This window comes from Seriola aureovittata, chromosome 15, assembly GCF_021018895.1.
Source record: "Seriola aureovittata isolate HTS-2021-v1 ecotype China chromosome 15, ASM2101889v1, whole genome shotgun sequence".
Taxonomy (NCBI): domain Eukaryota; kingdom Metazoa; phylum Chordata; class Actinopteri; order Carangiformes; family Carangidae; genus Seriola; species Seriola aureovittata.
This window is the reverse complement of record NC_079378.1, coordinates 26,100,160-26,127,838: the sequence shown is the minus strand read 5'-3', so window position 1 is coordinate 26,127,838 and position 27,679 is coordinate 26,100,160. Positions and strand designations below refer to the sequence as shown.

General features: G+C 41.3%; 3 protein-coding genes across 9 annotated transcripts in view; 2 read left to right on the top strand and 1 right to left on the bottom strand.

Annotated features, from left to right (window-relative positions):
* Nucleotides 1-445: 445 nt before the first annotated feature.
* gab3 (GRB2 associated binding protein 3) lies at nt 446-10,699 on the bottom strand. 3 transcript variants are annotated; one of them, XM_056396685.1, is made up of 10 exons: nt 10,497-10,699; nt 7,714-8,014; nt 4,815-4,971; nt 4,268-4,725; nt 4,057-4,106; nt 3,505-3,754; nt 3,140-3,230; nt 2,178-2,250; nt 1,389-1,508; nt 446-941 (listed from the first exon to the last, which is right to left on the bottom strand). In XM_056396685.1, exons 1-10 carry the CDS (start codon nt 10,665-10,667, stop codon nt 828-830), a joined length of 1,785 nt encoding a protein of 594 aa, XP_056252660.1. In that variant the 5' UTR covers nt 10,668-10,699; the 3' UTR covers nt 446-827. The 3 variants fall into 3 exon arrangements, with proteins under 3 accessions (XP_056252660.1, XP_056252658.1, XP_056252659.1); XM_056396683.1 differs by having other exon boundaries at nt 446-944; nt 10,497-10,696; XM_056396684.1 differs by having other exon boundaries at nt 446-944; nt 3,505-3,751; nt 10,497-10,695.
* Nucleotides 10,700-12,693: 1,994 nt separating this feature from the next.
* On the top strand, nt 12,694-22,039 carry aifm1 (apoptosis inducing factor mitochondrion associated 1). 5 transcript variants are annotated; one of them, XM_056396674.1, is made up of 21 exons: nt 12,695-12,932; nt 14,584-14,711; nt 14,850-14,970; nt 15,077-15,100; nt 15,524-15,631; nt 16,763-16,834; nt 16,979-17,047; nt 17,149-17,220; nt 17,598-17,716; nt 17,801-17,931; nt 18,311-18,401; nt 18,570-18,654; nt 18,731-18,807; nt 18,934-19,042; nt 19,135-19,242; nt 19,359-19,447; nt 19,537-19,677; nt 20,225-20,367; nt 21,139-21,263; nt 21,346-21,536; nt 21,632-22,039. In XM_056396674.1, the coding sequence occupies exons 1-21, from the start codon at nt 12,845-12,847 to the stop codon at nt 21,701-21,703; spliced, it is 2,163 nt and encodes a 720-aa protein (XP_056252649.1). In that variant the 5' UTR covers nt 12,695-12,844; the 3' UTR covers nt 21,704-22,039. The 5 variants fall into 5 exon arrangements, with proteins under 5 accessions (XP_056252650.1, XP_056252649.1, XP_056252651.1 ...); XM_056396675.1 differs by lacking the exon at nt 15,077-15,100 and having other exon boundaries at nt 12,694-12,932; XM_056396676.1 differs by lacking the exons at nt 16,979-17,047; nt 17,149-17,220 and having other exon boundaries at nt 12,696-12,932.
* Nucleotides 22,040-23,606: 1,567 nt separating this feature from the next.
* LOC130182100 (glycine receptor subunit alpha-4-like) overlaps nt 23,607-27,679 on the top strand; it is a 6,740-nt gene continuing 2,667 nt past the window's right edge. Inside the window, exons 1-7 of the mRNA XM_056396696.1 lie at nt 23,607-23,665; nt 24,166-24,293; nt 24,965-25,032; nt 25,948-26,171; nt 27,051-27,133; nt 27,219-27,356; nt 27,457-27,671. Of these exons, the coding sequence (XP_056252671.1) occupies nt 23,607-23,665; nt 24,166-24,293; nt 24,965-25,032; nt 25,948-26,171; nt 27,051-27,133; nt 27,219-27,356; nt 27,457-27,671 (915 nt within the window). The remainder of the gene's footprint in view (nt 23,666-24,165; nt 24,294-24,964; nt 25,033-25,947; nt 26,172-27,050; nt 27,134-27,218; nt 27,357-27,456; nt 27,672-27,679) is intronic.

Sequence of the window (27,679 nt, the reverse complement as noted above, 5' to 3'; positions counted from 1 at the left end):
TTGTATTTTGTTTTTCTTTTCTTAAGACTTGAGTGTAGTGCAGAGTGCTGTTCAGTGCTCTCACAGACAGCAGTTAGTGTCAATGGAGTCTTATTTAAATATTCAAAATGCATAAATGGTGACTAGTAAGAAGCTAAAGTACAATCCATGGCAAGTATTTGTAAGTATGTGTTAACTGTAGTGAGGACTTAATCACACTTTAAATAAAATCCTTTACTTATTTTGTTAATTATTTGGACTCAGACATAAACATTTGCTGTTCTCAAAGCTTTGAATGTTCAATGGATTATTATTTCAATAAAACACACACACTGCAAACAGATATTCTTGCTAATGCTTGAAGAATGCTGCGTTTATGAAACTCAAACCAGATCTGAGGGTTTTAGGAGGAGGAAGTTAAAGATGGATCATTTTGGTTCATGATACATAATGAGGGAGAGAAAGATTTTAAAAACTTTTTATCATTAAAATATTTTTCTTCTTTACATTTACAATTATAATACATACATTTACAGCAAGATTCTTTTACAATGAGGCAATGTGATGCTCTTTGCAAAATTTGGTCAAACCTTATGCTACAGTAAAAATGAGTGCATGATCAGGCAGTATTTACAGATCTACTGATGCTTAACTTAGTTTTACAGTGCAACTTTGTGTTTCCTCTATAACAAGTCTCTAACTGCTTATTATTTACTCTTGTACATTTTAATGTCAATGCTGTTTTTCAAAGTGCTTTTGAAATGTTTTTGGTCCTCTTCATTAATGTCCTCTTTGCTGGTGTTATTGCTGATCTTCTTGAAATCAAGTGTTCCTGATGTATTTTTCATTTATGTCTTTGACTGCCGCACATCTGTCCACTCCATTTTGGTGTTTTGTAGTGCCTGAGTCTTCTTCTCATCCACCTGAACGTAATCCACTTTGTGCTCGTCAGACAGAAAAGGCTTCTAGACAAACAGGGAGAGATCTTGCTTTACAAATTGTGGATCATGCATTTCTCATTGTAAGTGATGTAATGTACAACATTCAATTCTTCAGTAACAATAGCATTCTTGCATAAGCTGCTTCAACATGATATCACATGTACGTAGCGTGCAATTTATACAGGACAAGTTCTTAGCATTGATCTGGTCATTTAAAAGGTAATGAAAAGGGTCAGTGGAGCTAAAAGTAAGTAGTGATTGTAATGGTGTAGCTCTGCTAAGTGTGGCTGAGCTGAGGTCAGTTACAAGACAATTCCTTTTACAATGTCAAAGGGTCATTTATCTCTCTTCAACATATGAAGCTTGTACTGTTCAGATGGTGTGAGTTGGTTAGTGTCTACAGAGGCTCCATTTGTACAATGGAGCAAAACACAGTCCATGTCTGTCATTCATTTGATGGTAACAAACCTTCTGCACAGGAGAGGGGGATGCAGAGTTGAAATCCAGGGACAAATAATCAATGTTTGATTTTTTCGGCCAGGGTTGAACCACTCCATCAGAAGTGTGATAGAACTGTTGCCTTGACTCCTGTCAGCCACAGAAAACAGATCATTAATACGACATTTTAGCTGTTACAATGCTGACAGTGTCTGATCATGGAGTAAATAAAAAGCGGTCTAAGACATCTAAGACATCATTTTCAAATTGAGCTGAGAAAACAGGAAATGACTTCAGGAGAGCCCAGCTCAGCAACACAGGACTGATATGGTTTTCTTCAAACTTCACTGCAGAGAAATGCTATTATATTGTTCACACTGTGTTCACAAGTGCTCACAGCCAGGAAGGTCCTCAGTGTGACTTTAGATATGGTGCGGAAAGTGCCATTTAAGTTCCATTTATTATTTTTTTTTTTTTGAAGGCCAGTTGTAGGTGAAGAGTAAATGATTCATGTGTTGATACAAGCTGCATGACTTGATAAGCTACACAGTGAAAGTACATTATCACCATAGCAGCTTCCTCTGATGAGTTATTATCAGTAATGTCTAGGAGAGAGAAAATGAAATCCAGCTTCTCTTTATGCCATGAAAGCCACATCAGGTTGTATCGTACAATATGTTTGATGCATATGATGCATTGAGTGAAACACAGAAAAAACCTGGTTGAATTGACTTCATTAATAGACTTAAAACTGTCTGTCTGTACACTACCTATGTATTGTGTGGAGTGTGTTTGCAATACTGTGAATAGAAATGTTACCATTGTGTCTTCATCTCTTGGAATGTACCCATTGTCAAGTTTTCTCTCAAGAAGTAAACAATCCACTGAAAAGCTGCGATTACACAAAAAACAGGAAGAATCAATGTCAGATTAGTGAGCAACTGAGGTTTTACAGAAACTGAGTAACAGGAAATTTTCCTTGAGCTGAGAAAATATACTTGTTTATAACCAAGGTCGATGATCTTTAATTTGACACAATACAAATATTAAATCTGAGAATAAATGAGATCTTGTTATAAGAAAAGGTAGTCCCACAAACAAAACACAGGTATTAGGGAATGATCTGTAGAAAAACTGAAGTTTATTATGACCCACAGTTACGTTTTGTTATTAGGCGACATCTAATGGTCGTAGTAATTAAGACAGGAGTAAAGGGAAAAGTGCGGTGACGTAGTATAAAGAGCGACGAAGTCCGCGTTATGAGGGTGTTGGAGTGGGTGGGTGGATTAACAAAACGCAGCAATGCAACATAGAACATAGGTGTTCGATTCCCATCCGAAACCAGTAGCTTATATTGTTTCTATTATCCATGGCCGTTCGTTGTTATTATTGTAACCATGACAACAAAGGTCGTCTGATGTTGAGGAAGTACTGATCGTAACCCAAATCATGATCTTTTACTTACCCAAACCAAGTAGTTTTTGTGCCTAAACCTAACCAAGCCATTAGCGTATTATTACAGTAACCACTGCAACGTTCGGTACGCCGCTCTCGTTAAAGTTGCTTTGTTTATTATGGTAACCATGACAACCGAGTTCCGTTAGTCATGCAGTCGTAGGGGCGCTATTTGAGGAGACACTCCTATGGATCGCATCAGAGGCTTGCTCCTCGCAAACCAGTAGGGGCGCTATATTACGAAACATCCCTCTGGGTCGTTCATGAGGGAAGACACAAACGACCGACATGCTCGTATGGATTGGAGGACTTGTTGTGAATCTCACCATGATTCGGTCATTGCTCTGCTCAGAGGAAGATGAGTGGGACACTCTGTGATGGTAGAAAGGCCTCTTAAGTCTAGAGGCGGAGGTCGAGCTATGAATAGAGGAAGGACACAGTCATTAGATCGGTTATAATTCCATGTGCCACAGAAAGGTCAGTTTCCAAACAGGGTAAAGATCATTGTGAGGAAAAAGGTCAGTGTGTCTGATGTTTCCTATAAATCAGCATGTGATCAAAATCATCACCATTTTCAGTTGAACATCTATAGAGCCAGTTTAAAGTTTTCCAAACACCCCATACTCCAAAACATATTTGAGACCCCCCCCCCCCCTACACGAAGTAAAAGCTCAGGCATGTCATGACTTACCTCTCCTCAAGCGAGGCTTCAGGTGCCGGTGAACTGGAGGTGGCGCGAGATCTCCAGACTGACACATCAGTGAGCTGAGCGACGTGGAGGATTCTACATTACAGTGTGGGTTGAGGAAAGAGAAAGTCCTGGGGCTCATGGGGATGTAACCATCACATTCAAACGTGGAAACAGAGGCAGAGGGAGAAGCCATAGGGACATATGACTCATCCTGGTAACTTTGAACCTGTTTGGTATTTAAACAAGGCTGCTGAAAAACAAAGGGTCATGAGATCAAACAAGTGCACAATGATGTCATTTTGGTCCAACTGGAGCATTTATTCAGTTTAATGATATGAGTTTGTTTTTTTTGTTTTTTTTTTATAAAAATAAGACTACCACTATGGGGGGTTAAGGTGTACATTTTTGATCCTACAGTGGCTTTCAAGGAATAGTATGACGTTTTGGGAAATGCACTTTCTTGCCAAGTCTTAGATGAGGAAATCAATACACTTTTGTGTCTTTTATTTATTTTTTGTTTTGGGGTTTTTCTGCTGTTGATTATTTTCTTACCAAATTGAGACTCTGCCTTCTGTTCCTCATCAACCTGCTTTCAGCATCTCCTAAAAAGAACAAAAACAAGGTATATTATTACAACAGTTTACTTTCAGAGGCAGAAGACATGAATCCGTATGCTTCCCTATCATAACAGCACCAGGATTATGTTTCACTGTGTTGGATGGCTTTGCTTCTGAACTGTGAGGATGTGTTTCTGTTGATTCACCCATTCTGAAATGGTCCAGGCTCGACATAGACGTCCTCCGGGGAAAGAGTGCAGCGTGACTTGAGAAATGGCGGACACTCATCGCCCTCTGCTTGTGAGCCCCCTCATCACTGAGCTGCTCTGACAGGTGATTTGGCTTGGGTGGCAGCGGAGGAGGTGTTTGTCTATCGTTCGTCACCTCAAACGATGCAGAAGAATATGGTTTGTCAAACTGGAAGACACTTATGGCAGAGTGACGTAGAGGAGAGGAAGAGGATGACGGTAGAGCCATGGAGGTGCATGGGGCGCTGAAAGGAGGGTTAGTCAGCTTTCCATGGGGGAACAGAGAAGGGCTGGGGCTTGCGTGAGAGAGGGATGGAGAGGAATCAGTGTACAGAGGTGAGGGGACAATGTCCTTGATAGCGTCGTCTGAGGACTTCTGCTCCAGAGAGATCTCAGAGTTTGAAAAGCTGTCATGTCTACAGATACAGAAAGAATGGAAACATTTGTCAGACATGAACTTGCCGTTATTTCATCCTGTGTGGAGGGTTTTACAGACTATACGTACCTACTAGTGCTTGCAGTCCCTGTCTCACACTGTGACAGAAAGAGGTAGTCCAGGGGATGACTGGAGTCTGGTTGGCTTGATACAGACGCTCGGTCAGAGCTGTCAGGTGATCTCTGCAGGGAGGTGGGGGTGTGAGGAAAGCCTTCTTCTGAGCTCTCTGTAGAGGAGGGGAGAAGGGCACTGAACATCAGAAATATTAAACCCACCCCGAGTAAGATAAGAAAACTGCCATCAAACACTGGCACACAAACCAAACACAAGCACACAGGCAGGTTTCTCCAGGCCTGTTCTCAGAATGTGCTGTAAATGGAGCAGGTGAATTTGAAAAGAGGAAGGGTATTTTATACAGGCAGGTTGAAAGTAGACACACGAGCCCTGTTCCCTCTTTTGTTTATATCGTCTCCATCTTTCTCTCAGGTTGGCCCTCGTTCAGAAATTTGTTTCATTCCATTTCACCCAAGGCCACTGAGTCAAGGCTTCAGAGCCACGAGGGAGAAAAAGTCTTTGCATGTTCTCATGAAACATTTGCTCTCCTTAACAGATGCTTGTGTTCTCTTGTGGCTGCAGAACAACCTTTTATATTCCCTGACAGAGTTCCTGAGATGCCCTGTCACACAGCTCTTTTCAGATCCAGGTGGAATCTGATGTCTGAAAGCTCTAGATTAAAGCGACATCACTTCAGTGTGAGGAATACAACTTAGCATGTGATTTATGGTAACATGCAGGGCAGCATATCAGCAGCTGTCTGCCGTTGCTCTATCTCCTTCACACAGATGATAATATTCTAACAGAAAGTCTTTGCTTTTGCCTCAGATGCATAAACACAGTGATGTTTTGTGCAAAGGTCAAAGCAGCGTTACCCTGAGAAAAAACTGTGATCATGTGTCAGCAAAAGAAATGTAAATATAGGGATATAAAACACAAGAATACAGGGGCTTTTATTGCCAATTAAAGGAATTAAATGAAAACTTTAATGTTATACAAAGAAAAATTAACCCACAGAAGATGGTATCTAATTCATCCCCAGCGTATGTTCACGGAAGCAATAAAATCTCATTATTTATCAGCTCATTTGAGGGTGACCTCAGTGCTCTGTTGATCTGCTGTTATCTCCAGTTGCAACATTAAACTGCATGACACAAACTGTAGGAAACATCTTCAAGCAGATTCTATAATCTAACATATGAGGTCACCTTTTATATATATACAATTTAAATATCATCTTTATTCATTTACAGTCCAGAGGAGTTAAAACATATTTATACTATAATGCTGTATTTACTCATGGTTGTTGTTGCTGCGGGATAAAGAGCAGCAGATATGATTTTTATCAAATGTATAACCACAGTGTGAAGATGTGTGACTGTGTTTAAGAGCTCAGTTACACAGAAATGTGTTTGACCGACCTGAAGGCAACACAACAAACTGTTGTATGTTTTTTTCAGCTGATGGTCAGGAAATTTGCTGCTTCAACGAATATTATTCAGATTGATTAAATTTACTTCTTCAAATCTGGATTTCCCCTCTGGTGTTTTTAGATTAAAAAAAAAACTGGGATTAACCATAAAAACATGGCATTCCCCAGAAGTGAAGGGAGTTGTGGTGTATCACATGTCTATTTTCACTACCTTGAATTTTATTTTGGGAAATGGTTCCATTCAGAGAGGATTCCCTGCAGCTTTAAAGAGAGGCTCATTACATTTTGATCCTAAAATAGATCCTGTGATTCTGAGTTTGTTTATTTCTTCAACTCTTTTAACAATATCACATGAAAATTTTATAAAATTATTATTGAGTTTTGTTGTAAAGGGATAAAGCAGCTGAGATACACGTCATTTCAGAGCCACAGTCTCAGTTCATATAAACTACTGACCTAGTCCAGCTTTATGTCAATTCTCAGACCCGCCACAATGGGAACAGGATTCTGGGAAATCACTTCCACCAAATGAGCGGGAATAAGTTCAGAAAGACTCACTATTGTCTAAGTCAGTGAGACTGAGAACTATTAAACTGAAAATAGCTTTGGCTTTTTGGTTGCAAACACGGTGATTTGATCAAATTGAAAGTGTGAAAAAATAACTGATTTGTAATAGAAAACTGGCTTCAGGATTGTTAGGTCAAAGACATTTAAACTAATGAAAATTTAAAACTATGGGTTCCTAAACTCAGTGACTGTTCCTTTGTGTTTTCAGTATTTTTCTTCTCTTAAGGCCGTTGAAGCCATTAAATACAGAGAGATAAAAGGTAAATATTCATGTCTAGTTCAACTAAACATTGTACATGTTCACCATATAATCGTGTTAATATGTTGTGAGACACTTAACCTTCAAAATATTTAAAATGTATATATTTTTTTGTCTCTCTCTGTCCGTTGTCTTTCATCTGCACATTTTTCTGTCTATATTGAAATAAAAAATAAAAACATGTTCATCACTCTACCACTTCCTTGAAATGACTCAAACCTGGCACACCATGGAAATGTTCAAGCTAGTTTGTGTATTATTGTATAACTGTTGTCTGAAACTGGTGTCAGTTAAAGCTCTGGACGTTGACAGCCCCAACTTTCCCCCAGTTGCTCCCAGTTTTCACAAGATATTGGAGAATTGAACTTCAGTATTGAAAAATCATGTGAGTTAGTGATCAGCAAAGACCTTGTGCATGTTTGAAACTGGTCTAGTCTGTTGTTTTACCAAAACCACAAAGCACAAAAAGAACAGTCTGTTTTGACCTAAATTCAAGGTTTGACTTTCACTCCGCAACTTCCTGTGTGGAGACAAGTGACACTAACTTCTTCTGGACCCGAGGAGTGAATCTACAGTAACACTGTGATTTTCAATGGGACAGGTATATACAGGTACATACAGGTAGGTATATACAGGTATATGCTCTTTGTATTTACCTGCGTCCTCCAGGCTCCCAAACTGACATATCTGACTGATGCTACTGATCCAGCTGTTCATCTCCTCCTCAGTCTTGGCCACCAGGTAAAAAATGCGAGATGAGGTCTTCACCACAAAGAGGTGCTTCCCATGGAAGTCTCTCTTTATCCTGAGTTGTCCGTTGAGCATTTCGACCACACACTCTCTCAGGTCGATGGTGCGGATTGGCTTCTTGGAGTTCTTGCTTTGGTAGTACTCCAGCACGTCAGGATTACCGCTCATCCGACCTCTGCGAAGCACGAACCAGCGTTTCCTCCACGCCTGAAGAGAAAGACACAAACAGTGTATCATAGAGTCTTAACTTACACTATCATATTATTCCTTTTCAACACAGAGCTTCATGATTCAACAGTAATGCCTCCCCCCATGACTACAATTAGTCATGACCAGTCATGAGAATTAGATCACAGCTCCTGCTCACAACAGCTAACCTAGCAACTTTAAACTCGAAGTCTTGATATGGTCAGTAAGCGGAACCTCAGCTCTAGTTTCCCAGAAGTACAGAGAAGAGGAAGTTCACTGTATTTAACAGAAAATGTCGAACACGAACGAAAGAGGTATTTATACAACACGGTCACTGCTTCATACTGACAACCTCCTGAAAACTAAACACTTTTGTTTCTAGCTCCAAAGATCTACCTGAACCCTCGCTGCAGAGGGTGCTAGTCATGAAGGGGTTAAACGTTATTATTTAAAATAGTAATGATTAAAAAGAATTGGTTACAGTGACGCTGGGTGTAAAGCTGTTGTGGTTTTGTGTACATGGTATGGGTGGATCCTGCTCTGTGTGCTGTGAAAACTAAAAGCATAACATGGGAGGTGATCCGCTCCTGCACAAGTCAGTTGGTAATTTATGTGTTCACACCAGGAAATGGTTAGACACACACACTTACTGCCAAAAACAAGGTTAAGAGGAAACCGAAACTAGATGGAAATTTGATAGATGTTTTGAATCTGGAAGATGTGTCCTCTTGAAATATGTTGTTGTATAAACACGCGATGCTAATCAAACACTAAGCTTCAGCTTAATAACATAAATTAATGTTATATGGAGTCTTTTTTGTTCTGATCTTTCACAAAAATAGAACACAAGTAAATACAGAGCAAGTCAGAAGGTTTCACCTTCTTTATCTCATGGTCTTCCTCAGCAGATGGTGAACATTCATTCAATTATTCATTCATTCAAATGTAAATGTAAATCTTGATAAAAGACTACAAACAATAGTGAGTAAGGGCCGACCTCACCACCCTAGGCAGTGGATGGGACACAGCAGATGAGCGTTAGACACATTTGTCATGGCAGTGAGGGGAGATGTAATGTTGGCACAAAATGAGACAACAGGTTGTTCCAAGGCTGAGAGGATGAAGTGAAAAGAAAGGAAAACTAAGGAGCTAGAGCTAAAGTCAGCAACCCAACCATCACCTATACAGCAGGTGTGGTGACTAAGCGAGGATCTTCATGTTCTTCCGATGACATCATACGCAGCAATTATGGACATTTCCATAATCGTCTGTACCTGACATTTGAATAATCAGGCAGATAGTGAACCTGTCCTCCTAACAGTCTGAAAAAAATTTATTTACTTTGTTCTCTGTCATCAACAACATTTGCATGGTGTGCTAAAATAACTTTCTATTTCCCGCCCCAAACCCCCATCAGCACACTGACACCTCGATCCACTCTCCTCCCTGCACTGCTGTTGATAAATGCCCTCCTCCGCCTCTGTTCACAGGGGAAGTGCAAACAGCCGTCACAGAGCTGGACTATTTCTGCTTGTCGCTGAAGTCTGAAGAGTCTGACTGCTGCTGACACTGCTTTCCATGTTTCACAATATACACGGTCATCACACACACACATACACCCACACACACACACACACACACACACACACACACACACACACACACACACACACACACACACACACACACAGCACAGTGAGTGGCCAACATTATCACATGACCCCAACAACCACAAAACACTGAAGCCTCTATATGTCCATGTAAGCAGTTATGTATATATACTTAGTACTGCAGCGTGTGACATGTTGTTCTTATCATAATACTGGAGGTTGTTGTTTGAACTCTGAAGTATCTCCACAACAACACAACAGTGAGGTGGCTTATAGAAATGAGGAAGACAATACAAAGGAGACTGAATTACAGCTCAGTTTAACAAAAGCAGATAAGCCTCCAGTATGTTTCCAAGTCCTCATTCCACATCATAACACACACACACACACACACACACACACACACAACACACACACACACACACCACACACACACACACACACACACACACACACAGCACAGTGAGTGGCCAACATTATCACATGACCCCAACAACCACAAAACACTGAAGCCTCTATATGTCCATGTAAGCAGTTATGTATATATACTTAGTACTGCAGCGTGTGACATGTTGTTCTTATCATAATACTGGAGGTTGTTGTTTGAACTCTGAAGTATCTCCACAACAACACAACAGTGAGGTGGCTTATAGAAATGAGGAAGACAATACAAAGGAGACTGAATTACAGCTCAGTTTAACAAAAGCAGATAAGCCTCCAGTATGTTTCCAAGTCCTCATTCCACATCATAACACACACACACACACACACACACACACACACACACACACACACACACACACACACACACACACACACACACACAGCACACAGCACAACCTGGCATTCCTACAGAGGACATAAACAAGTGTCCAGTGTGTCCTACTCACAAATCTCTTCAGTTTCTTCTCCGGGGGGGATTTGATGAGCCAGCCGGTGCAGACCACATCCCCAGCACTCATCTTGACTGCAGAGCGTGTCGTCCTCACGGCGGCTGCTGCTGCTGCTGCTGCTGCTGCTCCTGCTGCTGCTGCTGTGAAACTGAGAGCACTGCGAAGCATATCCTGTGTTCTGGTATTCAGCCCAGCCACTCCAAAGGAGGAAGTCAAGAAACTGATCACACTGACATAGAGAGACAGAGGAGGGGAGAGAGAAAGAGAGAATAATGTTTATTTTCTCAAGTGCTTGGGGCAAGTGGATGTTGGGCTGTAGGGAAGACAAAACAAATCGTGAGGTTTGACAGGTTTGAGGTGCATTGACCTACTGAATAACACAGACTCTGAGTCACATGTCGTTCAAAGATCTTATCTTTAATACGATGAACGTGTTATTGATTTCATGTTGCTGTTGTAATGTTGTTTATTTGTTTGTTTTTTTATGTGGTTTGTCAACTCTACAGAAACAAGAAGTGCTTTTAACAGAGAAACAGAGTAAAACACAGACCTCAGGCTGGTTTCTTAGTAACTGAAGGGGCATGAGGAACTGTAAATCCTTATCGTTTGATTGGAGGATCAGGAACTCATTATGAATCATAGTCATTTTATTTTATAATTGATTATATGTGTTGTTTTTGTGTATTTTGTAGAATATATTTTCTTGTTGAGTTTTGATGGACATTACAAAGATACTTAGATGATGCTATGACATGTGATATAGGCCCAAAATAAACACTGAGTATTAGTAGTAAAAGTACTAATAATAGTGTGAGTGCAATATTAATATTAATAATAATAGTAGCATTGTTGGTCGTAATATTAGTGGTAGAACCAGAGGTAGGGTACAGTTATATTAAGTCTAGATAAGTCCCTAATTTGTGTTAATTATTCTAACTTTAACATGATTATCAGTCACGTGATCGAATACATTATGAACACATGAGACACACATGAGCTAATGAAATACACAAAAGACAACAGAGCAACACAAATTCTCGTTTTACATCAAATGATCTTTTATCCTGTGAGAGAAGTTCATTATTAACTTCTCTTGACAGTAAAAGCAAAGACATCCCACGAATCATTTAAATTTCCTCTCTGAAGGGAAGCACATACATCCTCATATCAAAATAAAACTGTTAAGGAGGAGAATCAGCTGTGTCAACATGAACAGTTTAACAGACACAGACACAATGTGAAGTCCACTGCAGAGGGAAACAGTGTGATCTCTCAATATTCAATCAGTCAGTAAATACTGTCAACAGACACAATGTCACCTCTGTAGATTTCAGTGTAGCCACCAGAGGGCGACATAGTGACCTAGTTTATCACATCACTGGTAAATTTCATATTCATACATTATGACTCAGTGAAAACCCAATGAAGATTTGTCTGCATGACTTACATTACACCCACATACAATGGCCTACATTTACTTAATATTAAACCCACATACATTAATAATGTTTTAATTTAGTTAAAATACAAATCCATGGATATAAATACTTACATGACAGGGGCAGTTTTCTCTTGTTCTACTTTTTTACCTCCTGTGTTTTCAGTGACATATATTTAATATATTCCTGTTATTCACTGATATTATATGTTCATGTGTTTATGGTTAATTTACTCACAAAAAGTTATTATTATGTGCTGTTCTTCTCGGTTACCTCCCCCAGACGGTTGTTTCGGTTTCTTGGAAAACTTCTCCTGATCGAGTTGCAGTACATTCAACCGTCTGTGGAGGGCAGCAGTGAACCTGGGTTGCATTTTAACTGCAGAAATGTCGGGAACAAGAAATGGGTTTACGACTACAGTTTATAGTTAACGATAGTCATCAAAGAGCCTGAAGAACAGAGGTGGAAAGTGGTGCCACATGATGTTACACAGTTTAAAACAGAGAGTGTGTTTCACGTGAGAAGCAGTAACATTCAGTCTGTAGCTGGTGACTGTAGCTCTGTAAAATCCTCTGATCTGTCACAACACGACCACAACAACAAGACCCTGTCCATCCGTTTGAGACTTTAGCGAACTCACGCTCACCGCTGCCGCCATCTTTCCGTCAATGGCGTTATCCTACCTTCGTTTTCTAGCGGTGACCAATCTGACGTGTTCGAAGAGACGTTACAATTACCCATGATTCCCTTCAAACGTATGACCTGTGTCTGGCCTTGGCGTGTAGCGCGGTGCTGCTAGTTGTCAGTACGTGCTGTCTATAGGACTTGATCAGCGGTATCTAGCCAGTGGTCCTATCCGACAAGTCGGCTACTGAACCGGGAACCGTCACGCGGAGCTAAGCCACGATGCTGAAATGTAGAACTGTGTGGAAGAAGCTTGCTCCTCTGGCGAGAGACTCATCAACTCTGAGCCGGCAGAGTGTGAGAAGAGCAGGTCAGTCTCCAGGCACAGTGACTGTCTCCTGGTTAGCTGGCCTCAATTTAAACACACGTTACACACAGTGTCGGTTTATTAAGGGAGGTTAATGTCCGCTAGCTTGGTTTATAGTCTGAACATTTGATTGTTACAGTGCTAACTTAGCGAATTAGCAAACAGTTTCATGCAGAAGTGACATGTCGATAATTTGCTAACTTCAACCATACTGCATCTCACTAGTTGTAGAAGTTACAGTCTGTCAGACAGATAGTGAATAAAATGTTTCACTGTCAAACACGTTCCCGCCACGTTAGCACTCGGGTTGTAGTGTGTCTGTTCAGTGTTACAACATATTCTGTACCTCGTCAGATTTGACCACCATCACGGTGTTGTTGTTGTTGTTTCAGCCCCTGACAGGAGAAACTCAATCGGTACATGACTATAGGTGACTGGACTGTCTCATGTGCGGAGTCATTAGAGGAGTGTGTGTGTGTGTGTGTGTGTGTGTGTGTGTGTGTGTGTGTGTGTGTGTGTGTGTGTGTGTGGTCTTCAATTAACAGACAGGGATTCTGTTGAAGTGTGTGAGTCCCTTCATTCTGGGGATTGTCAAGTCAAAGCTGCTGAAAAGCTGACATGTAATATTCAGCTTAAGATGCTCACATTGAGGATCTTGTGATATAATAAAATAAAGATAATAAATTATTTATACAACATGTTTCCTAATAAAGGTAGAAAAGATTGAATGAATAGGAGTAATCAGATTAAATAACAACCTATGTCAAACATTTTGACAGCAGCAAAGGATCTAGCATGTTTGACTTCAACAGGCAGGTTGTTCCAGAGGGTGGGGCCTCTGATAGCAAAAGCCCCGTCACCTTTTGTCACAAGCTGAACCTGGGAGGACCCAGCTGGAATCCACCAACAGATATCAGTGGTGGACAGGACACACACCTGGTTAGTAAACCAGATAGGTGTTCAGGAAGAAGGTGATTTAAGGCCTGTAAGGTGAGCAGTGACATTTTGAGATAATTTCTAAATCAGGGAGTCAGTGGGAAAGTAGCAGGGTGATTTGATCATGGCTCTTTGTCCCTGTAATAAACTGAGAAGCAGCAGTTTGAAACAGCTGGAGACGGGGGAGTGGGTCCTGACCGATACCCGAGGAAAGACATAAAATGAGACATGTTTTCTTTGCCAACATCCACAGGCAGATCCTACAAGATGTATTACACAGCTAGCAGCATTTACACAAATAGCTTCAACTTTTGAGATTGCTTGTCTGCATATTTCACATTGTTACCAAGCTAGTAACTCATGCATTTAAACACCTCTTCACATGGTATGACTATAGGAAAGATGGTGGAACACATGGTGTCATGCTTGTTGTGTCTCGCCCAATCTTCACTCTTCAGTCAGCCAAATAGCAGTAAGCTGTCTGACTGATCAGTGATGTGTTGTGATTCAGCTGTGTTGTCAGTCAGACAGCTGCAGCATGATCAACATAAACAAAGGATCTCCAGTTGTGGTAAATGCACCTGTTTTGGTGTTTTACTGAACTAACTAAAGTCATTTTCAAACGTGACCGATTTAATCTGTTAATCCAAGTTCAGTGTGTTAGTCAACACACTCTGAAGACTGAACTTGATGCAGTTTATTTTTTTCCTGTCTTCAGGGTTGACCAATGGCAGTGCAGTACGTGTACCAGCAGCCCACATGTCCAGTGGGTCTGCAGGGGGAGGAGGGGAAAATAAGCTGTACGTCCTCCTAGTCGGAGCTGCCTGCCTTGGTGGGGGAATATATGTGAGTCGTGACATGCAGTACATGCATCAAAAGTTATTGGGTTCATTTGAATATAAACATTGTTTGCCTGTTCAGATATTCACACCTCACAGTCAACTGGATCTGATTGGCAGATTTGAGCATTTTTTGTTTTCACAGGCCTACCGAACCGTAAAGGGAGACCAACAGAGATATATGGAACGTATGGCAGAAATTTCATCCAGACCTCATAAAGCAGCCTCACAAAAAACAACCGTACCCTCCCAGTCAGAGCCTCCTGGTGAGAGTCTTTAATAACTGGTATTTCTGATAATAAAACTTTGACTGATTGCAATGAAGAATTTCACATTTTGAATATGTTTTTGTTGTTTTTTGTTTTATTTTAGCTGTAGAAGCCACTGAGACAGAAGGTGAGTTATGTCTGACTAAATACTATATGTCTTCTGTTATGACCTCTGTTAATATCTTAATATGTAGTAAGACTGAACCATGATTCAGTGTGATAATGAAGAAAAAGCTTGTTATGAGCTACAGACATCTGATATAACAGTATATATAGTGTTTTCTGTGTGACTCTTTGTTTTTAAATTGGAGTTGAAGGGTTTTTGTTGTAAAATCAGCTGAAGTGCACAGTGCAGCTTCCTCCTTATTGGCTTGTAAACAGCAGATGTTGGGACAAAACAAACTGTATTTAAATTATTTTTGTGACCAAATGTCTTCTCCCTGATCTGTTTCTGATTAATTAATTGTCTGAATGTCACATGATATATTGAATATCAGTCTAAGTTGATCACTTCACAGCTGCTTGATCAATCTGTTAATTTCTGTCTCAGCCGTCCCTGAGCCAAAACCTCAAGCAGCACTTTCATCAGAGGAGCCGAGTCCTCCGGCCCCTGACGCTGAAGCAGCGGCCCCCCGTGAATCAGCTGAACCACTCCCAGGTAGTCTGATTCTGTCCTACACTTCTAAATGCATGTGTATAAAGGGCCTCCTTTATGAAGCCTGTTTGAACCAAAAGTTATAGGAAAAAGTACAGATACACTTTGTACACGTGTTGTAGGTTAGATTCAGTGACACCAACTGGTGAAGTCAGGTGAGTGCAAGATAACAGACCACACCTGACTCTTGAGTGATGTGTTAAATACAATGTTATGGTGATGACAGGATTTATACTCGAGGCCCGGTGGGTATGTTTAACTTGTTAATGGTGTCTGTATCCAGAAGCTGTTTACTGCATCAACTGTGACGTCTTGTTGCATGTGTCCGTCTTCTTGTATTCAGTGATGCATGTGTCATTATCAGTGTGTTCTGCCTGATGTTATTATTCTCTGTAAATCAACCCTTTGTGCAGTTTCAGTGTAGCTTCAGACTCTCCTCCATTTGAACTGTATATTTCTGTTTCTACTAATGTGTCGGCTCCTTGTGAAGGTTTCTATCATAAGATCACATGTGAGGGACATGTGTCAAATGGAGGGCTCACCTCTGGATGTGTCGTACTTTGTGAAACTTTTCCTGGGATTGCACTCGAAGTACTTTTTAAATGTGAACTATAATGTGATAATATAGTTCATGATTGGAAGCTGTCCTGTAATGTGAATTACATTATAGTTTCTAATCTAAACAAGAAGTCGGAAAAAGCCACTTGTACGTGTGAACAACAGTGTGTGTCAACATTAGCAGTCACACTTGATAAAACTTATTATTGCATGTTGAGCCCCATTGTAAAATTTCTGTCAAATATAAGTGCAGTTGTATTTGATAGTAGAGGATTACTAATAACTGGGTGAATATCTATCAGAAACATCTACGTGTGGATGACTGAACAGAGTCAGCAGTAACGTCAGCAGGCTGACAAGCTTTTAACCGAGAAGCTGCTGGTATAATGTGGTGAGCAAGTACGTGTCTGTGCAAGCAGAAACAAACTGGGCAGCTTCCAGTCAGTGTGCTGATAGTTTGCATGCTCTGCAGAATAGTCCTGGGTAAAGCTGAAGAAATGCATGGATCCTGACAGTCCCCCCTTCAATGATCTCTAAAGAGCTCAGTCTAAACCAAACTATGGATTGCTTCAACAGCAGATGAGCCGGTGGTGGGAGCTTCCCCAGAAGAGGCAGCAGAGCCACCTGCTGCACCTGTAGTTGAGGAGGGTAAGACCTGAGCAGACCCTCTGGCCTGTTCATTCTGTTGGAGATCTTATGTCTTCTGACCTGAGTCTCAGTGAAAGATGGATTTACATATTGGGGTTAGTGCACATTAGAGGCATTATGTAACTTTTACCACTATACTACCAGAACCAGCACTCCCAGCTGAGCCGTCTCCAGTTGAGCTAACAGTACCAGCTGCACCTGTTGAGGAGAGTGGTAAGCACTTATTCAGAGCTGTGCACGGAGCCAGTGATGCACTTTACCACATGTGAGGGTTGATTGTGTCTTAACTGGTGAAATGATGGTTGTACTAACAGAACCTACAGCAGCAGCAGAGAGGCCTGCAGCAGTGCTGGCCGAGCCTCAGCCGGAAGTCGTGGCAGAGAGTGGTAAGACCGTAGTCCACCTCCGGTTGGGGCGGGAAGGCACCGATACTTTCTCCCATTCTGATAATGTTAATGTTAATTTCACACAACCTTCTCTTCTGTTTACATTTTAACAGTTTTCTCATTACAGCTTTTCCTCCTGCTCGTTAATGTCTCTGTCACATTGTTTGGGTTCTTGTAATGATAAAGGTTAATTTCACTCACATGAGGAATGAGTTTCTTTTATTTACCAGGTCCATTTACCTGTTTCAGGTGTGTTTGTGTAGGTCATGAACTGGCACTGATGAACATGTAAGATCATGTACTGACAGTGTCTTTCTCTCTTTATTGCTTTTCTCTCGCTTGCTCTCTTTCGCTGTCACTGTCTCAAACTCGAGCAGCGGACTCCTCACCTGCTTCTCCCAGTGTCCCGTCACACGCCCCCTACCTTCTTATCGGTGGAGGTACCGCCTCTTTTGCTGCTGCCCGGTCTATTCGAGCCAGAGACCCCGGAGCCAGGGTCAGTCAGGCTTCTGTTTTCACTTCTTTACCCACCTCATTGTACCCGAGTTTTTCCGTTAAACGTTTTCATGTGTGCTATCAGGTTTTAATTGTTACTGAGGAGCCAGACCTTCCATACATGAGACCTCCTCTGTCGAAGGAGCTGTGGTTCTCTGACGACCCCGGTGTGACAGAAACTCTGCGATTCAAACAGTGGAATGGGAAGGAGAGAAGGTGTGTTGTCTGGTGATCTGTTGCACGTCTGTCTCTGTCTCTCTCTAATAATGGTTGCGTGGTTATTACTGTGATATCATTCACTGTTCACAGCAGCACTTAGACACTCTGTTACCATTGACTTCCTCTTCTCACATCGGTCACAACAAACCCCTGTTGATGAAAAACAAAAGTTGCACCACATCCTGTGTTGTAAATGATATTTGGACCTGAAGGATGCAGCGTCTTTACAACTTGTTGTCATAATATCAACTAAGGTTACTGGTTCAGATTTCTTGTTACTTTTGGCTGGTTTGAGTTTGAGTTGCTGCCCGTTTACTTCAGCAGGTTATAAGAAAAAATGTTCAATCCATTTAATATCTTTTTATTTATTTGCCAGTATCTACTTCCAGCCACTATCATTCTACATTCATCCAGAGGAATTCAATAGTGCAGAAAACGGGGGAGTGGCTGTTCTCACAGGCAAAAAGGTCAGTTTGTATTTGTTTTCTATCAGACACTACAGCCTGTGCACTTCATGATTAGATACAGTACATGTTGGCAGTTGGAGAAAAGATTCACACCTGAAGGTAGAAGTTGTAAATATGTTCTTAGACTTTTATGTGACCAGAACAAATACATGATTGAATCTGTTGTAGGTGATTCACATGGACGTGAGAGGAAACAAAGTGAAACTGGACGATGACACTGAGATTTCATATGACAAGTGTCTGATTGCTACAGGTAAGTCACTGTCAACGCATTCATCGCTGCATGTGGCTTACACCTGGTGGAAACAAATTTGAACTTTGGTCCTCAGGCGGCATGCCAAGAAATCTACAGGCCATTGAGAGAGCGGGAGAGGACGTGACCAAGAGGACGACTTTGTTCCGCAAGGTCAGTGTTTCGCCACAAGGGGGCGTTAGCTCTGTTTCTGTTCTGGTAGTACAAAGCAAAGCACTAATGTGTCATATTCTGTGGAAGTGATGGTAAAAAAAAAAAAAAAGTTGTTCTCCTCCACAGATCGATGACTTCAAATCACTGGACAAGGTCTCCAGAAGCATCAGCTCCATCACCATCATTGGAGGCGGCTTCCTGGGCAGCGAGCTGGCCTGTGCCCTCGGCAGGAGATGTAAGACTCCTGGACAAGAGGACAGAACAGAGTAAATGAGGATGACAATGTTTAACTGTGAGTTGATGCTCTGTTGTTTTTTCTCTTTGCAGCGACTGAATCTGGTCTGGAGGTGATACAGATGTTCCCTGAGAAGGGCAACATGGGAAAAGTGCTGCCTGAGTATCTGAGCAACTGGACAACAGAAAAAGTCAAGAAAGGTTCATGTCACTTGGTAGCTTGTCTGAACCTCATTTCATCTGGGAGCTTTTCTTCATATATAATAAAAATCTTCTTTTCATTAATAGTTATAAAGATTCTCCCCTTGGTTTTCTAGAGGGTGTAAAAATCATCTCTGAAGCTTTGGTGAAATCTGTAAACTACAAAGATGATAAATTAGAAATCCAGCTGAAGGATGGCCGATTGGTAGGTTCACATATCTGCACATGTAATGTCTAGTTCAGGGAATCCACAGACTTATTAGTCACTGATTATTGTGTGCCTTGCCCTTGCAGGTGAAAACGGATCACATTGTTGCAGCTGTTGGCTTGGAGCCCAACTGTGACCTTGCTAAGTCAGCAGGTCTGGAGGTGGACTCTGACTTTGGTGGTTTTCGGGTCAATGCGGAGCTGCAGGCCAGGTCCAATATTTGGGTGGTAAGTTTAAGCTCATGAGGTGGTTGAGGTCTTCCAGTAACAACAGTCAGCATCATCATGAAGAGCTGACAGATCGTCCCTCCACCTGTATGATGACATCATCACCTCTGTACAGTACTGTGGCCGTCTGTCACGTTCACCTGATGTAGTAACTCATCACTGGTTGTGGCAGTAATCTTAATGTTGAACATTAGATCTTAGTTCATTTCAAAGGCTTGAGCTCATGATGTGTAGATGAACTCTCACCCTTGTTTTTCCAGTTGGTCAATCATGTATTTATTTAAACACAGAGAAACGTGTTAGCACCTACTTTTAAAGGAAGTTGGTGCAAAGTGATAAATTATTGACTGGATTTAAAAAGAAGGTTTAATGTTGTTTACACACAGTGTTGGACGTGTTTGACCTTTTCAGTCTGTCCTTTGATTATAGTGCCCTCTTCAGGAAAACTCAAGTCATGTTTTTTTTTTTTTAATGAAAACCATCTCATTAGCTATTAAACATGGAATGATAATTACACGTTCTAATCCGTCACATATCCTCGTTTCAGGCAGGAGATGCTGCGTGTTTCTACGACATCAGACTGGGCCGCAGACGGGTGGAGCACCACGACCACGCTGTTGTGAGTGGTAGACTAGCAGGAGAGAACATGACCGGGGCCAGCAAACCCTACTGGCATCAGTCTATGTTCTGGTGGGTATTAGACTACTTCCTGTTTTCCAAATGACAGCTGTGGCTCAAAACCATGAAACCAGCTTTAACTGGACATGAAGCAGATACTTTAGAAAGCGAGGGCAAGTCTGAATTGTTGATTGCACTCGTCCACGCTTGTAGGTTATATTTAAATAAGTGGGGGCAGCATGTACAGTTCTGCAAATGACTCAGATTTAATCCTTTTAGAAGTCAGATGAAATGCTTGATTGCTCTGAAGTGTTGAATACCATTAAATATTTAAAATGCCTTTAGAGGACATTAAGGCAGCAGTTGGCAGGGGAGGGCTGCGTTAGTCAGACAGACAGTTTTCAAGCCCATCATCAAAATACTAACTAAACTAACTACCTCTAAACTAACCACTCTACTAACTATGAAGTAGAGTGAAGCGTGGTCGTCACTGCACAGATGACTGCTGCCTTTTGTTTTTACCAGCTGCCAAATGACACCTACAACATGGGTTATTGCAGTGGAAACACACACACACACACACACACACACACACACACACAAAACCGAGGATGAAAATCTGCTGAAGATTTTGTGTTTGCTGAGACGATGTAGTTGAGATGACTTGGTTTAACCTTACAGTATATGTGCATTGACAATATATATTGGCTTAGCTTAAAATCAACATCATTAGGATATGAAAATATTGTTGCACTGAAAAGTCTTGTCATAGCACAGGAAACAGAAAGCTGTGATGAGAGAGAGCTTCAATATGTTTCCATTGGTCCATGTGGTTTGTCACAGGAGTGACCTGGGCCCTGATGTGGGCTATGAAGCCATCGGGATCGTTGACAGCAGCCTTCCAACAGTAGGAGTGTTTGCCAAAGCCACTGCCAAGGACACACCTAAAGCTGCTACAGAGAAGTCAGGTACATTCACTATCTGGTGGAAAAATCTCAATCCTACAAAGTAAAAACAAACTTTGAGCCTTTGTCGTTAAACGTGCTGCAGGAACTGGGATCCGCTCAGAGAGTGAAACGGAGGACACAGCCGTGAGCCCAGTGGCCTCTTCAACACCTGCACCTGCTGTGGAGCAGCACAAAGACGGCTACGGCAAAGGAGTCATCTTCTACCTGCGAGACAAGGTGGTGGTGGGCATCATCCTGTGGAATGTGTTCAACAGAATGCCCATCGCAAGGAAGGTACACTCTGTCCCTTTGTAAGGAAAATACATGTCATCGTAATCAATAATCAGTATCTTTGGTTCATGTAAATGGTTTTTGTCTCCTGTTTGTAGATCATCAAGGATGGAGAGGAACACGCAGATCTGAACGAAGTGGCAAAGCTGTTCAACATCCACGAAGATTAAGACAATGGAGCTGTTAATGTGAAGACTGAACTTTGGCAGCCATTGCCACTGTGTTTAAGACACAAATGATCACGCATACAAAACTGGACGTTCAATGTAAATTATGTCATGTGGCTGAAATATTTTCATATTTGAAATTTGTATCTGCTGCACCTGTTTCGTTAGTTTTTTTTTTCTATTCAGGAGAAATCACTGTCTCATCTTCCTGCTACGCCCAAACTCGTGTGATTGAATATTCGCTTCCCACCAGGCTGAAGATGTTAAACATGGATCGTCTGTGTGATCACAGCAGCTTGTCGTGAGAAAAGCTGCAATAAAAGCTATTTTTAAATTGGACTGATCCGTTTATTTTCAGTTGTGCTTCTTGATAATGTCTCTGATGATAAGTTGACCTGCATTAATCTGAGCTGTGACTGATGGTTGAGCTCATCTGTCCTGAAGCGTCAGTGTGTCCTGCCCGGCACATTTACTGTGATGGACCTTAAGACTGACTGAGGCCATGTTGAAGGTTTAACCTCAGATAAAAGCACTTAATGTTGTGCAGGCAGACTTGTATTAATGACATTTTACAGTGTGTGGAATTACAATCTAAATAAGTAGGTCCAATGTGCTCTCCAACAAAAACAGCGTTGAAATGAAGCTTGGCCTACTTATCTTCTCCGGAGGTAAAAATGCTCAAGCATGCAGAAGCAGTTTTTTTTAACTGTGGGCTTCTTGTTATTAGGATTCATGTTTCATATTCTCACACATTTCTCATCCTATTTGACACTGTGGGCTTCAGAGCGAAGTGTGGAATGGCCTTTCAAGTGTGAGGCAAACACGTGCAGCCATAACGTCCCATCGCTTTCTTTGACATTAATTTTACATGAGTAAATGGCTGAACTGCCTCCGCCTCTTTATGAAGGAATAAACATGAGCTTCCACATTTGTATCTGGATTTGACCAGCGATTTGAAAATGAAATAATTAGGACAGAAACTTTAAGATAAAGAACCTCTGGATCTGCACTGACACTCACAGAAATGTGTTGGACTTGAATTAATTGGAGCTTCATCCTTTCACCTTTTTGAAAGCAACAATGATCTTGTTAAGAGACCTTTGTCTGAAATCTGCAGTCTGGAAGATGCTGTGATCACGTTATGTTCTTTGATGATACAGATTTTTTAAATTGGTTTAAATGATTTCCTCAGTTGATCTAAATTAAAATCTATCCCAAACATCTGTAGACATATAGGACATTATATACTGATAATGTTGGCTTGTTTTTTTTTTACTTTATAATCAATAGTTTATTAGCACACTGAAAAACACAGTGGACGATGTCAGGGTTTAATCTGATGTGAAGGTTCTGAAATAAGAGACAATAGTCATTAATTAGTTATTGAATATTTCATATGAACTGGCTTCATCAAGTCTTTGGATGTGGGTAATATTCACTGATCAATGATACAACATGATATAACAAATATATCTTTATATAACATCTTTTAGAATAAATTATATTTAATAGTTTTAATATTATCTCTGGTTCGAATCCCAAATGTTTCTGCTAATCTGATACTGTCATGATGATGATGATGATGATGAGCAATGTGAGGCCACTCTGCTATGAAAGTGGTCCTGTCTCTTTAAATGTTCTTGCAGCAATTCCTTCAGCATGCATATGGCCATAAAAAAGAGATAAAGCTTGAAGTCATCCACACAAACAGGCAGAAAAAAACTTCCCTTGGATTTGAATTATACAGCAGCAGCTTCCTGTATTTTACACCTGCAGAGAGGGAGGTTGAGCTGAGCCCAGAAGACAGAGTCTGACTGGAAGAGCTAACAACAACTTCTCTTCTTCTCAGTGTTTTTCTCTCTTATTTTTCTCTCCTTTAACCATTTGTTGTTTCTGGAAAATAAGAATGTTGTGGCACATCTTGTGTATGACATGGACTTCATCTTTCGTTTTTCTACAAGGCAGGTAAGACACAATTTAAAGTAGGAGTATCTCAATTTTCATTCAGCTAATAGGAGAATTAAACAGCGTGTTTATTTGACAGTGTTTAATGTGATTTGACATTGATGGCAGTACTGTTAATAAGAAGGTAGGACGAGCTTCTTTGACCACAGGCATGTCAACACTGTGGTTATCTTAAAGTGAAAAGAATCATGCATTAAATATTTTGTAATCTATAATTAAGAGAACGGTTCCATTAATTGAAAATGTTCATTAATGTAAGATGGAGGATTAAAGTACGAATGAGTGATTTCACTGATGATTTCACTGAAGATATTCAAACATCTGATCTGAGCCCTGTTCAGTATGTGACACCTATCAATTACAAAATGCATGATGCCAAACTCTGTACCTCTTCTAGCTAAATTGTCCAATGTTGAACATCTGTAGCACAAATGAATGTCTAATACTTGGAGGTATTCAGAATCATCAGAATCAGAGTGTGATGTGCCATCTCCTCGCAGGTCTGTGCTCTGTAAGGAGATGAAGTTCCCCAGCAGAGCAGCCAAGCCCCCCTCTCCATCTGACTTTCTGGACAAACTGATGGGACGCACATCTGGTTATGACGCCCGCATCAGACCGAACTTCAAAGGTAGGGTGGTGTGGTGGGCGATGGGAGGACGTCCTGTGTCAGGACAGGTGTGAAAACGCTGTTCAGTGGGGCAGCGAAGCAGCACAAATCATCCACAGATGGGTCAGAAGTGAGAGACACTGCAGGCTCTGATTCTTCTGTTTGTCATGTGTTGTCACTGTTTCTGTGCTGCAGCCTCAGGTTGTGGTATTTTTACACTCCTTCAGATCTTTGTCAGAAATGTGCAGTTGCCCTTGTATATTACACCACAGGCTTTTTTCATGAGTTCTCTCATGAGTGAGTCCAGCAGATTCTCTCTGACACACTTCCCCCTCAGCCTCTGGGGTCGCATTTCATATATATTTCATACTTGCTCCACATCCTTGTCAGTGCATGCTGGGTAAATCCCGACCGATTATCTATAAATACACTAATGTAACTAAAGGAGAATCAATAAATTATTGCCTCTTAGGAAATGAGGCACTGAAATATTTACAGTTTCAGTGGTCGACAGATGGACTACACTAATGGGAGCATAGTGGAAATGACAACACAATTTCATTCTGGTTATCGTGGATGAGTCTATGTATCAGGACAAAGTGTGGCTCATTATGAAAGGAACCTTCTTCTTCTTGTCAGAAAACATTGTAGTAGTATTTAAGAAAACATGATGTGTGATCTGCTTCTGTCAGGTCCACCTGTCAACGTCACCTGTAACATCTTCATCAACAGCTTCGGGTCCATCACTGAAACAACTATGGTGAGAATTTGATGACCATCAGTTTATTCTGCTCTAAGAGTCAGTCAGTGTTTTACTGAAGTTAAAGTACTTTTTAAAGTTTTACCATCATAAAGTGAGAGTGCTCACAGAGTGGCTCATCACTTTAAATGCTGTAGTTGGTCAAGATGAGGCTCATTTTAATGTGTTCATATTCTTCCTCTCAAATAATAAATCATCATTTATTTGAACTATATAATCATCAATGATCTGGATCTGAAGAGTAGCTGATAACTTAAAGTGTCAGGAAATGAAGTGAGTAAAATGTAAAATAGTGAGTAATAGTCATGAAACATGGAATAACTAAAGTACAAATACCTCAAAGCTGTTTGAATTAGAGAGTGGAAATATTTCCGTATGTTGTACCATCAGTGCAGCGCTGCCATGCTGGGACTTCAGTCCATGTTGTTGGACACAGCTGCTTAATGCCCATTCATCAGATGTTGATTCATCTGAAGAATTTCTGGCTCTCTGGATGAACAAATTTCATGACTCCCAAACATCCTGTCATTAGATTATGACTAATTAGTGACTGTAAAGACACTCTCTTTAAGTTCATTACATAATGTTAGCCATGATTTTCTCATGTCTCATCACGTCAAGGGCCATCCTGTATTAAGGAGGCCCATAGAGAGTTTTGGGTGGTATTTTTGTATTTATTCAAGTTTAGAGATGGGAAGACTCATCAGTTTTTAACTGATCAAGCTGTAAGCTGTTTGCTGCCGTTCTAGGCTGTCAGTCAGCATGTACAGTATGTACAGTGGTCCTTAGCTGCTTCATTTGTTTCTGACTGACTTACTGTTTGATCTCAGCACTCTCACACAGTTTATCAAAATGTGTAATTATAATTAGATGCAAAATATCTGAAACTAATGATGGCTTAACTCTGTACTGTAGGACTACCGCCTCAATGTATTTCTGAGACAGCAGTGGAATGACCCTCGACTGGCATATAAGGAGTATCCAGATGACTCTTTGGACCTGGACCCCTCCATGTTGGACTCCATTTGGAAACCCGACCTGTTCTTTGCAAATGAGAAGGGAGCAAACTTCCATGAGGTTACGACGGACAACAAACTGCTTCGGATATTCCAGAATGGAAATGTCCTCTACAGCATCAGGTGATCCTGACTGTAGATGATGCACCAGGATGTGTCTCTATCTGATACTAACAGTCCAGATCCAGGGTTTGTTTAGTGGCCAAATGAATAAATGACATGTTTGTTTCACTTCAGTTCAGCTCAGTTGTAATTGTGTTGTCCAGCCCACACTGTAACTGCAGGCTAACACAGGATTAGGTCAGCAGTGTGGCACCGAAGCAGTGGTGAATCGTAGCGTAATGGTAAGAAGTTATAATTAGAATAAACTGTAGAGAAGAGGAAACCATGTTTAAAGCTCTGCAACAGGCTCATACAGTCAGAATCAGTCACTTACACACCACAGTATCTCTGGATGACACTGAAGCACCAGCACCACTCGCTTCCCTCCTCTTCTTGTCCTTAACACAGAGAAGAACAGAATGTAAAATACGTGACAGACATCATGAATCAACATAAGACGCTGTGTTAGCTAAAGAAACTCAGCGGGCTCAGCTCTGGTCCACTGAGGTGAACAGAATCACTAACAGAGCTTTAAACATGGCATCCTCTTCTCTACAGTTTATTCTAGTTATAACTTCTTACCATTACGCTACGATTCACCGCTGCTTCAGTGCCACACTTCAGTGCGTTCTCTTTTATCTTAATGGTGGGGTTCAGGGACTCATGCAACACCCTATAAGTGTCCAGGTTCTCTTCTGTAATGACGCATCATGTGCAGAGGAATAAAAAGATGAAGAGGAGATGCTCTGAGGGGTCAGAGCAGCTGGATGTGTTTTACTGTGGGTGAGTGAGAAGGAAATAGCTGGTGCTGTGGGGTTTAGGAGGAGTCACACATCCAGACATGGATGATAGAGTGTGAGGGTTTCATTCCTTTATGGAGGTGCTGTCTGTGTTTTCCAGGCTGACTCTTACTCTTTCCTGCCCCATGGATCTGAAGAACTTCCCAATGGACAGCCAGACTTGCACCATGCAGCTTGAAAGCTGTAAGTTCACTATTCATGGCGGGAATGACATCACACACAGATTCATAAACTGATAACATGTCATACACCTGTGTCTATCTTGCAGTCGGCTACACCATGAACGATCTGATTTTTAAATGGCTGGACGTGGGGGCGGTGCAGGTGGCTGACGACCTGACGCTCCCTCAGTTTGTGTTGAAAGAGGAGAAAGGCCTCGGCTATTGCACCAAGCACTACAACACAGGTACATGACGCATGACAAGCTGCCGTCCAACACGCCTGACAGATGCTGCCATCAAATTCTAATAAGACTGTCAGTTTGCACCTGTCTCCTCTTGTCTCAGGTAAATTCACCTGCATTGAGGTAAAATTCTACCTGGAGCGTCAGATGGGCTACTACCTGATCCAGATGTACATCCCCAGCCTGCTCACCGTCATCCTGTCCTGGGTGTCGTTCTGGATCAACATGGACGCGGCTCCAGCCAGAGTGGGACTGGGCATCACCACAGTCCTCACCATGACGACGCAGAGCTCCGGCTCCAGGGCCTCCCTGCCAAAGGTCAGACA